At 37.9% G+C, this 14,300-nt stretch overlaps 1 protein-coding gene across 1 annotated transcript; it reads right to left on the bottom strand.

The window, feature by feature from the left end:
- Window positions 1–3,916: 3,916 nt before the first annotated feature.
- mpp1 (MAGUK p55 scaffold protein 1) lies at window positions 3,917–14,091 on the bottom strand. Its single transcript, XM_044369680.1, has 12 exons — window positions 13,707–14,091; window positions 9,663–9,791; window positions 9,476–9,554; window positions 8,841–8,926; window positions 8,684–8,752; window positions 6,515–6,711; window positions 6,256–6,359; window positions 6,092–6,172; window positions 5,845–5,925; window positions 5,545–5,747; window positions 4,859–4,933; window positions 3,917–4,765 (listed from the first exon to the last, which is right to left on the bottom strand). The coding sequence occupies exons 1-12, from the start codon at window positions 14,049–14,051 to the stop codon at window positions 4,589–4,591; spliced, it is 1,626 nt and encodes a 541-aa protein (XP_044225615.1). The 5' UTR covers window positions 14,052–14,091; the 3' UTR covers window positions 3,917–4,588.
- Window positions 14,092–14,300: the final 209 nt, after the last annotated feature.

The following is a 14,300-nucleotide window of genomic DNA, read 5'->3' as shown; positions in this document are numbered from 1 at the left end:
CCAACCTTCTGTTTGAAGAATTAGATTTTATTTGTTTTTTAAGCTGGCGTGAATTTGCATTACATTATGTTTGGTATGTAAATTGTATAAGTCTGTCATGATTATGTAAGGATGGGTCTTTCAAGGCACTAGCTTGGCCCTTGGTGCCCTTGGGGTCCCTCTTACTCCTTGAGGAGAGTTCTAGTGTTTCCTAAGCTTAAAGCTTAAAACTTGAAACAAAAACTACTTAACATTAGGAGTCATTAAGAGGATGGATAAAAATATTCATTTAACTTAGATAATTCATTCTCACTTATATTTATTATGGTGACGGTTTATCCATCCAGAACTGGACATCATGAGACAAGAGTCTAGTCTTTGGGTGAGTTGGCCAGGCCAGCCTATAACATCTTTTTAGCCTCCTCTGTAAAACAGCAGTTTAAGACAATAAGGAAATACATACTATTGTTAATGTTTATTTCTCAATGTCTTAGTGTGAATTAATGGAAATTTCCATTTTACCACTAAGAGTCCCTCTTGAAAGCAGTCTTGAATCTTTTGTTCTTCTTAATCTACAGAGAAATTGTCAGAAAGATGTTAGTAAAAGATGATAATGTTTTTAAGCCAGTAGGTTTTATTTTTTGCCCATTTCATGTGAAAAAGCTGAATCAACATGTCTGTAATGGGAATAAATGAGTATACATATTAATATATACAGATTCCTGACTGGATTATGGTCTTGAAGGTCATGTTGATGTAGATTTTCATAAAGGTCTCTACAAATAGAGTACATACCTCGTAACAATGTTGCATTATAATCATGCTGATATTAGGGGAGATACTTTATTGTATATGTGTTATGGTTGTGTTATGGAAGTGTATACTGCTGTGTTGGTAATTCACACTGGAGGAATTCCTATTCAAGTTAAATCCAGTCCCTCAAATATCCAGTAACATCAAGGACCACTTGACACCTCAATTGGCTTTCTCCGCAGCATGAGTCCCATATGGGCACAAGTAAAGCTAAAAGCTCATGTGAGTGTGTAAGTCCACTCTCAGTCTCATCGCTAGTCTGTCTCAACTTGATTAAATAGCACATGTCTTATATTCAAGATTTCTAGAGCAGTGTTGTTTGGACAGAGCAATCACAGACTTTAAATCTAAAAATACAGTTTTCCACAAAAACCTCATCTCTGCCGTGAAACATAGAGGCTGATTGCAGGGTTTGTACAGGAGGATTTAATACAGTGGCAACTGGCTAACATGACTAAATGTACTGTAAGTACTTTTGAATTATCATATCAGTTGAGAAACACACAAAAGTAAATTGAATAAAGTTACAGAATGGGCCTTTAAAGAAGCAGCACTGCAAAAAATATTTATCTATTCTCAAAAACAGATGAACAGGCTTTTAGTTGCAATTACTGAACAGCAGGTAAAGGTAGAGGAAGTAATGTTTCCTGTTGATTGATTGAGTTTGTTCACTCAGGGCCCCTTTAATAGTCTTTTACATTTACTGTCAAAACAAACAAAAAAAATCTGATATGATAGAACTTGTTCTCCAGCTTCTATTTGACAGCTGCTGATTTACCCTAGGGTAACAGGGTGAATAATTTTGCCATAGAATCGACAAATTTTCATCTGAACACTTTATGTACAAGCTATGCATATAACGTGTGACTTCAAAAGAGATGTAAGTTCAGTCTTGTAGTTCATAAGGTTAACTTGCAGTATTCTCTGAGAATAGCTTTGGTTGTGCAGACTCAACCACATGGTGGTGCCATAGGACAGCCTTGTTTCATTGCTTGGTGGATGCTGCTTTGGTAGATGCCTCCTTCACAGTCGTGACCTCGATAATGTTTTGTGACTTATATTGTATTAACATACATACAGTACTGTACTGTTTTTGTTAAATCTTGAATAGTCTCTTGAGAAAAAATACTGTATATGACTTTATTGGTGTGGTGTTTTTGCTTTGCAGTACTCCATATGCCTGTTCTGTTGTTGAATTCTGCTTAAACTTATAAGCTAATTTTGTTGCATTCAGTCCAAAATGCAAATGACACATAAAAACTTCACACTAATTAAATTATCTCAGATTTTTGCGACACTTAACATATGTATGTATCTTCAGTTTGATGGAGTTAACAGAACGCAAAAGCAGTATTTTTTTTTTGACATAGGATGATTTTTTTTTTTTTGTTTTAATAAAGTAGACAGCTAACACAATGCTAACAGGGAAGTCTACATAGCTGCTCTGGATGGAAGCTGTGAACAAATCCATTGTCATGTATAACCTGTAAATATTTCACCCACACTGTGGATGAGGGAGGAATTGTAATGTTGGAGACACAGGGACATTACTTGTATTGTACAGCTCAGACACGCAAGTCTTGATCTATAACTGATCAAAGCGTTGAACCATGACTTCTTCTGAAAAATTGAAGCGGACATGAACCCCTTGCCCTTGCAGTTCTTGTTCTCAATAGTCCAAGTGTTAAATTGTCTGGGAGTTAGTGCAGCCATGTTGATACTAAATTAATTCATTATGGGAAGTAGATTTGAAGAATGGAATATTCCACTCAGACATGATTAACCACATAGGTAACAAACATAAAATAAAGTCTAGTCTAAACATACTGATAAAATGTTATCCAATTACTATTTAAGAGCAGAAATACCAATCTTTATGTTTAACTGACTTTAAACTCAGATGAATGTTTGTCTGAAATGTTCAAATACCGTCAGTGTTTCACAGAAAAAGACAACAGAGATGTACTGTAATTCCAACTCCAGTTTGGACATCCTAAAAACTGCATGTTCTCTCTTCAATTAAGCCTCTCAGATTTTTCTAATTCACACTGACATTGCCATGTGTTTTTCTGTCTTATGTGGAGCTAGTGAAAGGAATTTTGTTTTGGAGATTTCCAACTGACATAAAACTGCCCGTTTTCCTTCAGGGCTTTGAAAAACAGGTTTCCACACTAATGACAGTCAAAGAAGTAGTTGCAACAGAGCTGGGAAATTTATTGTCTGTTTAAAAGTGCCTTTACAGTACCCCATGAGGTATACAATTTTGATGAAATGTGACAAGTGAGGTTGTCAATGACTGACTGAAAGGTTATGTGTTGAGGACATTACTGTATGGAGTTACACATACTGTACGAACAAACAGTTTCAGAATCTCAATTTCATGGCACAATCTAATGAGAACAGGAAAAAGAAAATTACAATGAATCCAGAGTCAATGTTAGACATGGTAAAATCCTGTGATTTAAAAGTGAGGATTTCATTCACAGTTGTGGTCCTATTTTGCATTTGCTCACGTTCCAACGATCACACAAGTGTGTGGCACCAAAACTATCCCGTAGCCCCTCAAAAGCCTGAAGCACACAAATTTCTAAACAACCAAATAAAACAACCCTAGTGAGGTTCTCAACTTTCTATATATACCTCTCTACACTGTGTGCACAATTATTAGGCAAGTCAGTATTCTGACTTTATCATTATTTCTATGCATTTTCCAACTCTAAACCATATAAACCTGAATGCTTATTGGATTTAATAATGTTCAGGTAATATGTACAGTATTTGTACAATGCGGGAGGGTGTGGCCTAAAGTGATTAACACCTTATATTAAGGTGTGCATAATTATTAGGCAGCTTCATTACCTCAGGTAAAATGGGCCAAAAAGACATTTAACTTCAGACAGATGCAGCACTCTTGAAATGGCTAAACTATTGAGGTGTGACCAACAGACAATCAAATGTTTGGTTGTGAATAGTCAACAGGGTCGCAAAAAACGCATGGAGAATAAAAGGCACAAATTAACTGCAAAAGACTTGAGAAGATTAAACGTGAAGCTACCAGGAACTACACTACAAGATGTCAAGTACTCAGACACATGGCCAAGGTAAAGAAGACTGAAACACGACCACCACTCTTGATGGACTAGATGGATTGGCCTGAGGCCGGATCACTACTGGACACAGGGCACCAATTCAAGTCAGGCGCCAACAAGGTGGAGGAGGGGTACTAGTATGGGCTGCTATCATTAAGGATGAGCTAGTTGGACCTTTTCAGGTTGAAGATAAACTGAAATCAACCCCCAAACCTGCTGCCAGTTTCTGGAAGATAAGCAGGAAGAAGTCCTCAGCATTCAAAAATGCTCCATCACATGCATCTGAGTACTCCACTGCTTGGCTAGCCAGCAAAGGCCTTAAGGCATTTGTAATTTAGTTGCCTAATAATTCTGCACACTAATAGTTGCCTAATAATTGTGCACATTTATATATTCCCCAGAGAAAGACAAAACTCATTTATCCTTTGTTAAACATTCAGGTTTGAGGTTCAACAACATTCTGGATTGACTGCGAGCATTGTATTTGTTCAACAACACACATTAATCCTGAGGAATACAATTTGCCTAATAATTGTGCAATATATTGCTTTTTTTTTTGGATGCACATGTGCAAAAAAATCTCAGTGACAATTAACATTAAGCAAAAGTAAACCCATACACACCTGGGACATCACTAACTCAGAGGTTTTGTGTAAGGAGTGATATTGCACTGCTTTTCAACAAACAAAAGGTATTACATTGGTGAGTCAGTACACCCATGATACAGGCACCCACTGTGGGGTGGAGGTGGCACACTCCATGGCCTCTTCCACACCTTTCACACTTTCGTCCACATCATTGTTGACAAGAACCACATCGAAGAAGTGTCTGTATGTGGTCAGAATGGCGTCGGACTCTTTCTGGATCATCTGCAGGTTCTCCGTCTAGGTGACAACACACAAAAGATTAGCAGTTGTTAGCTGATGGAGGTTGGGTGTTTCAAAGTACTTGAGTATATTCAGATGAAGATTTAGCACCTGGGGAGCTGTGTTGGTGGGAGCGATGAACACCACGAGAGGTGCAAAATCAGCAGTCCGCAAGACTTTCAAGGTCTGCAGTAAAATGTGAAAAAAGAGAAAAGACACGAAGAATTTGTGTTAGATTCATTAACTACATTGAAATAGCTTGTAGAAGGATCACATTTTCCCACTTTCTCCTACAGGCGGTGCAACTTTTATTGTAAAGGGAAACCTTTTTAGGCAAAGTAATTACAGGAAACTTCCCTTTCTGTTGAATTTTAATGTTTTTTTTTTCCTAATTAGAGCAAGGGAAACACATACAGTAGATACCGTTGTTATGTCCCTTCAGGCACATCAATGGCTGCTCAATGTAAAGATTGATTGTAGGTCTTAACATACCTACACACTGCTAATATGTGACATTCATTTTTTATGAAATAAATAAGATTATATAATTGTTGAGAATCTGTATGTACTTTTGAAGACACTGCTTGAGGTTAACAATTCAGAATCAGATGTTTTCCTTCCTACTGGTTTTATGTAGGTTAATAGCACCATTTTAAATAAAATAATAATGTTCAAACTCTCAAAGATGTATAAAAGACAACTCTAGTTTGACTCTAGGTGATGTTAGAACAATAGTACAATTTCCTTAAATCAAAACTATTCCTTTCATGGTACCACAACAACTTGTGAATGCCAACCTGTGGTTCAACATCCAGCAAAGCGATTTTGCCCTGCTCATGGATCTTCTGGATGGTCTCAATTTTGGTACCAAACATATATCCCTGGAAGCTGCCGTACTCCAGGAGTTCATTCCCAGAGATGCACTTGGTCATGGCTTCGTTGGAGATGAAATAATACTCCTGTCCATTCTCCTCATCCTTACGCTGGGGTCTGGTGGTGTCTGTGTAGAATCGGAGTTGAAAATTTAGCCCAAGGACAACTGAGCAGGCTCAGCTTCTCTCTTCAGAGAAAAACATTAAATCTATGGGTGCACTTACGCGGTGCAGGGTAGCAAAATTTCTCAGGGTATCTGGTCAATAGTGCATTTTTGATATGGCTCCTTCCTACACCAGGTGCACCTAAAAAGAGCATAATTTCCAAAATTATACTACATAAGGACATTTTAATCAAACATTAACCTTCATGTCTGCCTAATTTTTCAAGAACATGTATTATGGTTGATCAAAAATTTGAGAAGAATTTGATACCTTCTAATAAATAATGCACCTGAGCTAGGACACTTACCAATAAGCACCAGGGTTTTCCTTTTAAAAGCAGGGAGCTTGACAACCTCCTCATAGGAAATCACGTCCAGCTGGTCAAAAACTGCAAAAGAAAGGATTTTGTTGTAGACAAAGCCAAACTACTGTACAACTGAAAGAAAACAGTGCCTCCAGTGTTATACTCACTCGAGCTGTGTTTAGCCAGGTACTTGTCTTTGCACTTCTTTTTCTTTCCGAACGGGCTGCAGGACTGACTGCCCTCTCTGGCCTTGCTTTTACTTGCCACCCTCCTGCAGTGGAAAACAGAGATTTAGGCTAAGCTGGGAATATTGAGCTCTACTCTGCAGTCTGTGCTGATGTGACACATCATATTATCTCAATGATCATCATGTCATGTTAAGTACGACTTCAAATTGCAGAATTAATCATCAGACGAGCTGTTTACCATTCTTGGAGCTCTGGGGAGGGTATCAGTCCAGCGAAGTCAGCAGCACTGCTCTCCACTCTGCCCTGCCACCAGTTAGGATCCTGCTTGTTGATGATCTGAATGATGTCACCGGTTTGAAACTTCAGACCCGCCTCTTTGCATGGGATGAGGTCATCCTTGGTGGGGTCGTATTCAAACTGGGCCCTCATGTACATCTGCAGGTTGAGAGCACATTGAATTTGAAATGAGTAAAGAACAAATAAACATTGAATTATGTATTTGGTGTTTGTAACTGAACATTTCTGATAACCTGCAGACCTTAGCAATGTGTGCAATAATCTCCCATCACCTAAGACAGCTGTTAACACAGTCTTTGACATCCATGTATTTGTTGTTGCTGAACATAACCTTTTTAAGTGTCTTTCAGCTGACTTTTTAGCTTTGATACACAAAATATAACAGACCACATCCACAAGTAAGCTCTACGAAGACATTTTCCTTAGTTTTCATTTTCAGTGTTCTGAGACAGCTGTTACAAATTACATACTGCTACACCAGATGTTTGCTGAGCATCACTGTAATTCTTTTGTAACAAATAACTGTTGTAAAAAGGAACAGATATTTTACAGTCCACAGATAAATACTCTGATAAATGTATAAGAAAAGTAAGCTCATTCAAAGCTTGAATTGAAATAGTTAACATTTTGTTATATTTAAATGTTTAGGCCATAAATAGGGTTACATCTTGAGTATATGTGCAAAATCTCAACCTCAACTCTTTCAACATCACTCTCGTGTGTATTTCTTATTCAAACAGTGCATCAGAAACTGTTAATAACTTGCTGACAATTGCAGTGTCTGCAGAACAAAATACATCCATATTGTTGTAATGAGAGCTTAATGTTATGTACATACTATAACATTACCTGTACACATGCATAAATAGCATTCCTTTGAAGAAATATTCATACTGGGGCTTCAAACACATAAAATTGGATTCTATGAATGTTAATTTGGAAATTCACCCTTAAAGAGAATATACAAAGTTTATGATTTGATCTTGGACTGCTCAATTCATATTGTGAAAATGAACAATTTTCTCCCACTGACATCTAGTATATCAAATTATCAGCTCACATTCTGGAGCTGATCTGCAAAAAACATACAGGAGAGCTTTTCTTATGGACAGAAAAATATCTCAGAAAAATTACCCTGATCACAAATTTGGTGTCTGATTAACATCCAGTTGAACAGCTACAAAAGTATTGTTTATTTATAGCCCAGATTAGATTACTAGCTGTCGAAGATCACAGCAGGAACATGTAAATTCTCTTCAGGGTAAATTATCACGAGGGTTAGTAATCAGTTCATGAACATTTGTGGTTTCCCCAAATCACTCTGGTAGTAGTGGTACACACACAAAATTAGTACACTCACTTGAGTGGTCTGGGTCCCCAAAAATGATGTTCTTGGAGATTAAAATTATGAAAAGCTTTTGAACTACATCTACATATTAATGGACTACGGGGTTCAAAGTAGACTGCCATCACTGATCACAGCAAAGACCAGAATGTAAACTACATTAAGAAAAGAGCAACGTTACTGAATAAAATATGTTTCCTTTGGAGTTATTAAATGAAAGCTCTTTTAAATTCGTAATGTATAGTTTATCATATATTAAAAAGGAGCATGCTGTTTAATCAATAGCAGCTGACAAGCCAGCAGCCATATTTATGTCCAAGGCAAAGCACAAGGAACATTAATAGCTGCTGGAGGAAATGACGTGTTGTGGCCAGTAGATGGCAGAATGAAGCACGCTACCAATGTGTTTCAAGTCAAACTAGCAAATCTACTGTGAGTGATGTTCTTTGAATTTGAACTAATTTTATAGTCACCTGGGTTGTTCATTGACTAACAGAAGATTCACCTGATAAAGAACAAAATCCTTTAAAAAAAAAAGTAAGTTGACGAAGAAAAGACGAGTAGAAAAGCAATCAAACTCATCTTTGCACATTACACACTAGAATATACCACCAGGTCTGAAGAAAAGTTAATTTTCTTGGTTTAATCATGCAAATTTAAAAGGAATTTGGAAATATGAAACACAAAATTCATTCAGAGCAAATATAACAGGCACTACAAGACAAGACCAAGGCCCAGGTCGTGTTCTGCTGGTCATGTAATTACCTCACAGGCTCGGGATCGACTCTGCATGTTGGGAATGATCTTCATCGTGACTACTCCATTGGTTTCTTTCTGTATGTAAAGATGACATAGTTTTACTCATAAGTGCAATGATTACATATAGATTAGTGTCGACTTTAATTATATAGTTTCAATTTACCAGAATTTTCTGTAGCTGATCAACAGATTGGTTTGTCACACTTCTTCCGTTGATTTCTGCTATTTCATCCCCTTCATGTAAGGACCCTGGAGAGAAGAAGAAACCAGAAGAAGTATAAAAACTCCAAATAATCTCCAGTTATTGTGGTCCTTTTACTGAATGTGTTAGCAGCCACTGAAATAGTATTTATTCTCCTGAGAGATAAGCTTAAGACAAGAAAAGCCTTTTAAAAAGCAGGAAATACAAGAGAACCATGTATAAAATTGGCCATTGCAGTAGAAATAAAATAGAATTTTCACTGATTATTACTGACAATAATATTGAGCGGCAGTCAAAAACCTCAAACCTCAGACTTCATGTAAAAAATAAATGTCATATACAGTATGTTTGAAATATGAGCTGAGATATGCATTTAAGATATTTTACTGATGCTCTTATCTTGCAGTTACTGATCAGAACATGAGGTAGAACCCCCTCCAGTACGCACACAGATGCTATTGCTAAGCTAATTACAGATTTGCTGTGACTGAGACAAACCATTGTAGACATTTTGGGTACAGAGCTTTCTCTCTAACCAGGTCAGCGAGCAAACACCCAACTAGCACTCACACCAAAATCTATATGTGATTAATTACCTTGTCTGTGGATCATTCCCCCGTGCAATATTCTGGCCACAGTGCACCTTTGTTTGTCGTTCAGTTTCAGAGTGACCCCCTACAAAAGACAAAAGGCCACAGTTAAAGAGGAGGATATTAGCAATACAAATTTACATTTGAAAAATACAAAAATTGTGTGTGTGTAGAGGCAGAGTGTCAGGTGTACCATTGGCTCTGAGGGATTTTTTTCAAATGCTACTTCTTTCATCTTGGTCAGCTCTCTGCCGTTCATGTGTCCAGCACTACCATTGGTGTAAAACTCAGCCCCTTTATTCTCGTATGTTTGCATAGCAGCCTGTTAAAAAAAAAGGAAAGAGAAAAAATAACATTATATTGTTTTATCCTACAAAAAACGAAACCAATTTTGCTAGAAATGGAAAGAACAACAAAGTAGCTTCTAGCTTCTTTTTTATGAAAATAATCTCAAAACTTTATCCCAAAGAATTACAGTCAGTTCATTTGAAGAGTTCAGATCATTATCACACTGGTATTTCCTAATAAGTCCAGTAGAAGCTTTTTGCTAATGTGTGCCAACAGCTATGTTTCATTTGCAGTTTCAACATATGTCCAAGGTTGAAAATTAACCCAGTGTTGTAACACCTCATTAACCACATCCAGTGATCTGCTCCGCCAGTTTCATGTGGTCATGGATACCACCAGTACCCTCAAGTCATCACATCAAAGAGTAGCATTAATGTAAGGAAACTAATTAGTCTTGGATCATTTTACAAATTATAGTTTTTGAAAGAATTTTCAGTTTGGGCTGGACTCATCAACTGTGCTTTTACACCTAAATGAACCCAAATGAAGAGTCTAAAAGCAGGCAATCTATATCCCCAGAAAATTTCCACGCTTCTTCCAAAGTGTCAACAAAGGTGGCCTCCAGATCACAGTCAGTTGAAGAGCTTAGAGAGGAGATTCATATATTTCTCAAGCTGTATGAAAAAAAGCTCCTCTGGCAAATGGAATCACACCAAACATGTACAGGCACAGGATGAATAAAATGGCTTTCTATACATATTACTCACATATTGTGTAAAACAATGACTACACAGCATCACAAGGTTTATAAATTGGTCACTATACTGACATGAGGGATAGATTTACTGCATCAGCACAAACTTTCTGTATAAAAATGACACATCAGCACTACTTTAGCCAAAAATTTTTTTATCAGTTTTCCAGCATCAGCACTACAATAAACCAATAAATATCATTATCACCCTCCTTGTCTATGACTCTCAGCCCTAAAATACTGTTTGGTTTGGTGTTGAATGTAGGTAGTTACTTCACCCAACTCCTCTTTTCTTTTTAAAATTTATCTTTAACAAGTATGTGTGTGCATATTGTTTTGGCTCAATAAACTCAAAAGCTCATTTCAGAATATGGACTAATGGTGGTCTAATGAGGTAAAAAAAAACAACCCAATGTTCCTGTCTTTGTATTTATAGTTAGAGATGGCGAGTTCAGAGAGGAACATTGTGAAAGTCAACCAGTTGTTTTTCTGTGCAATATGATAGTTATTTACCAGCCTTGTGCTATTATATCTCAGGACTGTACCAGGAGGAAACATTTGGATGGGCTCTCGTGTTGAACAGATGGAATTACATCCTCTGAGGAAAGGAATCTGTACAGCCATCTTGCTACAGATAAAATCAGCACTTATTTATCTTGACATAGCACACATTGGTTTCTAACTCTGATATACAAAATGTGTCTTACATGTTGTTCCTTCTCCTAGAGCAAAACGTTTCAGTTTAGAGCTGCTCAGTGTTTACAGTATATTGGGTAGTTTTCCCTCAAGGCACAGCGCAGGATATAGTTTTTTCTTTCCAACAAAGTGCAGGACTGAGCAGGAAGGAAACTGAGAAAGGTTCAATCTAAAGGTCAAATATTATCATTGTGATAATCCACTGTGGTACAAAACAATTGGAGCTATCTGTAGAAGATTAAGTAATAGAGGAAGTATGTCTGACCACTAAATGCTAAATATATTAACTAAATTAAATTTAGCTTAACAATTAACTGTGCCTCATCATGATTTTGACAATAAGCCCTATCAGCTCCTTCACTCACACTATCACAGTGTAAAGAGATAAACATATGATTAAAGGTCTATATCCGCTTTTTGTCACTGTGTTTCACTCACTGCCTGTGCTACTATAGCTGGGGTCAGGAAGCCCTCTCAGAAACTTGAATACCAGTTTAGGGTGGGGAGAAGCAACAGAGTAAACACACAGCCGGCTGAATAGCAGCATACATTTAGGACAGAGCAGAGCGCTTCCTGTTCTGAAGTTCTGCTCATCTTCTAGAGGCGGGTTTGGCTTTATATGAAGTAGATTAAGTACATCATTTATCTTGAAAAGATAGCGCACTATAAAAATCCACACCTTATTGTTCCAATCTGCTTTTATATAGTATTTCCTATGAGCTAATATGACTGATTACATTATAATGCACTCTGTCTCTTTCTTATCCTCTTTTGGCATATGACAGTTCTGCATTTCAAGTCAAGAAATATTCATTATTAATCCCTCTCCCCTGTAGGGTTTAGGGTGGATTTCCTGTCAACAGGCAAAGAAGTATTGATCTTTTGAAGGGACACGGTAGGAGATCAATATTTGGCCTGTAGGGGACTGCGTCTTTTAGAAATAAATAAACAGAGTGAGTAATAGGCCTATCAGACAAACTCCAGCCTTTAACAGCTACAACTTCTGTGAACACGGATTCGAAGAATTTGGAGAGATTATAGAGAAACCGCTGGAAGGACCGTTGATGTTGAAAAGCAGCACTGAAGTCGTCTGCCTGAAGCTTGACTTGCCAAAACTTGTTTAAGTCTTTAACATTTAGATTTCTGTTTCATTTGAAGGCTGAGATGGTGACAGTGAGAAGTTGTGGCTGAAATAACAAGTCGTGTAGTTGTCCTTGAGTTTAAATGCTATGAGAGATGTGCATGAATGACTATCTATGGAGGGCAGTGCACTGTTCTTAAGTCTGCATTATTTGAACAGTATAGCTCATTGTGTACAGAGCAGAACAAGTCTCACTTTCCTCATCTTTTCATGACCAAACTCAAATAGAAGAATCTATAAATCACCTATGATAGTCTTTATACACACCAGTCTCCACTGTGAAGTAATGGACCATGTGACCTCACTTAAAGATACTGATTTTATCAAATCAGCACTGAGCACAAGGACACGCAGACAAGACTGTTGCTCAAGGCTATTGAACTGCGAACTGCTGATGTCAGGAAAGGAGTTTCCTCCCTTCACCATTTCCCTCAGTAGTTCACTGCTGACTGTTCAATTTCAGAGAAGAAGTTTAGCACAAACAGTTCCCTCGGTGCTGATGTCTGCCAGATCCAGGCCTTAAGTCAGGCTTCATCCTGCCTGTCTCTTACCAACACTCTTTTTAAAAAGTTGCAGCTGTTTTTAAGATAAGCTACTTTGTGGTTATACATGTAAGGTGTTGCATAATTAAAGTCAAAGGTTACACTAAAAAATCTGCTTTTAATGTGGTAACAGGTCCTGCGTCTATGTCTAAAACAACAGCCTGCAGCATGCAGTGTGGTAAACAACCTCCATGGCCTCAACTGACTGTTGACACTAATTCCTCAGTAGCAGTTCACCACTATCTGTATGCAAAACTACATAGAACTGTTACAACATAGACTTGGATTACCAACCACCAATGTGCATGTACTTCTTACCTGTATAGCTATAATAATGCTACTTGACTTTACTCTCACTGCTTTAACATGATATGGGATTAGTAGAATACCATTTGTTTGACTGGAACACTGGCTCACAGTCTAATGGTCTCAGCTAGAAACACAGACCTCCTGACATGTGGTATAACCTCGTTTCCCCAATTTGACAAATGGTTTCCATGCGTAGTTTTTGAGGGAAAATACAGAAGTGAAATTGCTAATGCAATGTCTAGTGGATTCCAGCTGAAGCTGCCCGAGCAAACCTGAGCAATGCAGTGGTTACAAGATCTGATTTGAGAAGAAAGATGTACATGCACAGTTCTTTGTTTTTAGAGATCAACACATTCATAATGAAAACACGAATGGGTCTATTTTTAGAGATCTTGTCAGGGAACAAACAACGGGTCATGTGCCCCATCTCTGCTTCCCGGAAGCAAACATGTACAGCACAATCTTGGGGAGGGGGCATAAAAATTAAAGGTAAAAACGACAACCTACCTTGTCAGACTTTGGTTTGTTTTGAAGGAGCTGCTCCAGGTACAGGTCGGAGAGGGCTGTCCGGACACTGTTAACAGGCTCCAGTATGACAGCAGGTTCGTTTTTATTGGATTTTAACGTCATCTTGTTGTCCATATAAAAAAAAACCGTGAACCCGACGTGCCCCCGCTCAAGGTCCGCAAGAGGCTGGCCAAGAAAATGCTGCGAGAGAGTAAACTGCTGATAAGGAGTCCTGACGATGTGATAAGTCACTCTCTGAGACAAAAGTCCAAGGTTCTGATCAGCAGCAGGTGAGGTACATGAGATATCTACTGCAGGGACACCGCTGACAAAGCAAGTAAACATGCAACCGACTGCTGCTCATAGGGGCAGGCTCATGCTGCCTTCATGTGCTCCCCGCAAGCTCCCAAATCCCACTACTCATGTTGCATATATCAGTACGGATTCAATGGTGTCCACATGGAAATGAAGGCAAAATAGACAATGTAAAGGAGGTGGATTTTTTTTTTCCTGGGACAGAGTCTGTTCTCATATCATAATTAGGCTTCTAAAGTTCTGTGTTTATATTATTGCATATGCTTTTAAGTGCACACC

Source organism: Thunnus albacares, chromosome 13, assembly GCF_914725855.1.
Source record: "Thunnus albacares chromosome 13, fThuAlb1.1, whole genome shotgun sequence".
Classification (NCBI taxonomy): domain Eukaryota; kingdom Metazoa; phylum Chordata; class Actinopteri; order Scombriformes; family Scombridae; genus Thunnus; species Thunnus albacares.
The sequence above is the reverse complement of the archived record's forward strand: the minus strand, read 5'-3'. Positions and strand labels throughout refer to the sequence as shown.

What these genes read in the sequence shown, in the direction of transcription:
- mpp1 (XM_044369680.1), bottom strand. Translation starts at nt 14,051, where the DNA reads ATGTTTACTTGCTTTGTCAGCGGTGTCCCTGCAGTAGATATCTCATGT. An exon ending in CCTGGCTAAACACAGCTCGA is followed by an intron (nt 6,173 to 6,255) that starts GTGAGTATAACA and finishes TTTCTTTTGCAG; the next exon opens with TTTTTGACCAGCTGGACGTG. An exon ending in ATTTTGCTACCCTGCACCGC is followed by an intron (nt 5,748 to 5,844) that starts GTAAGTGCACCC and finishes GATTCTACACAG; the next exon opens with ACACCACCAGACCCCAGCGT.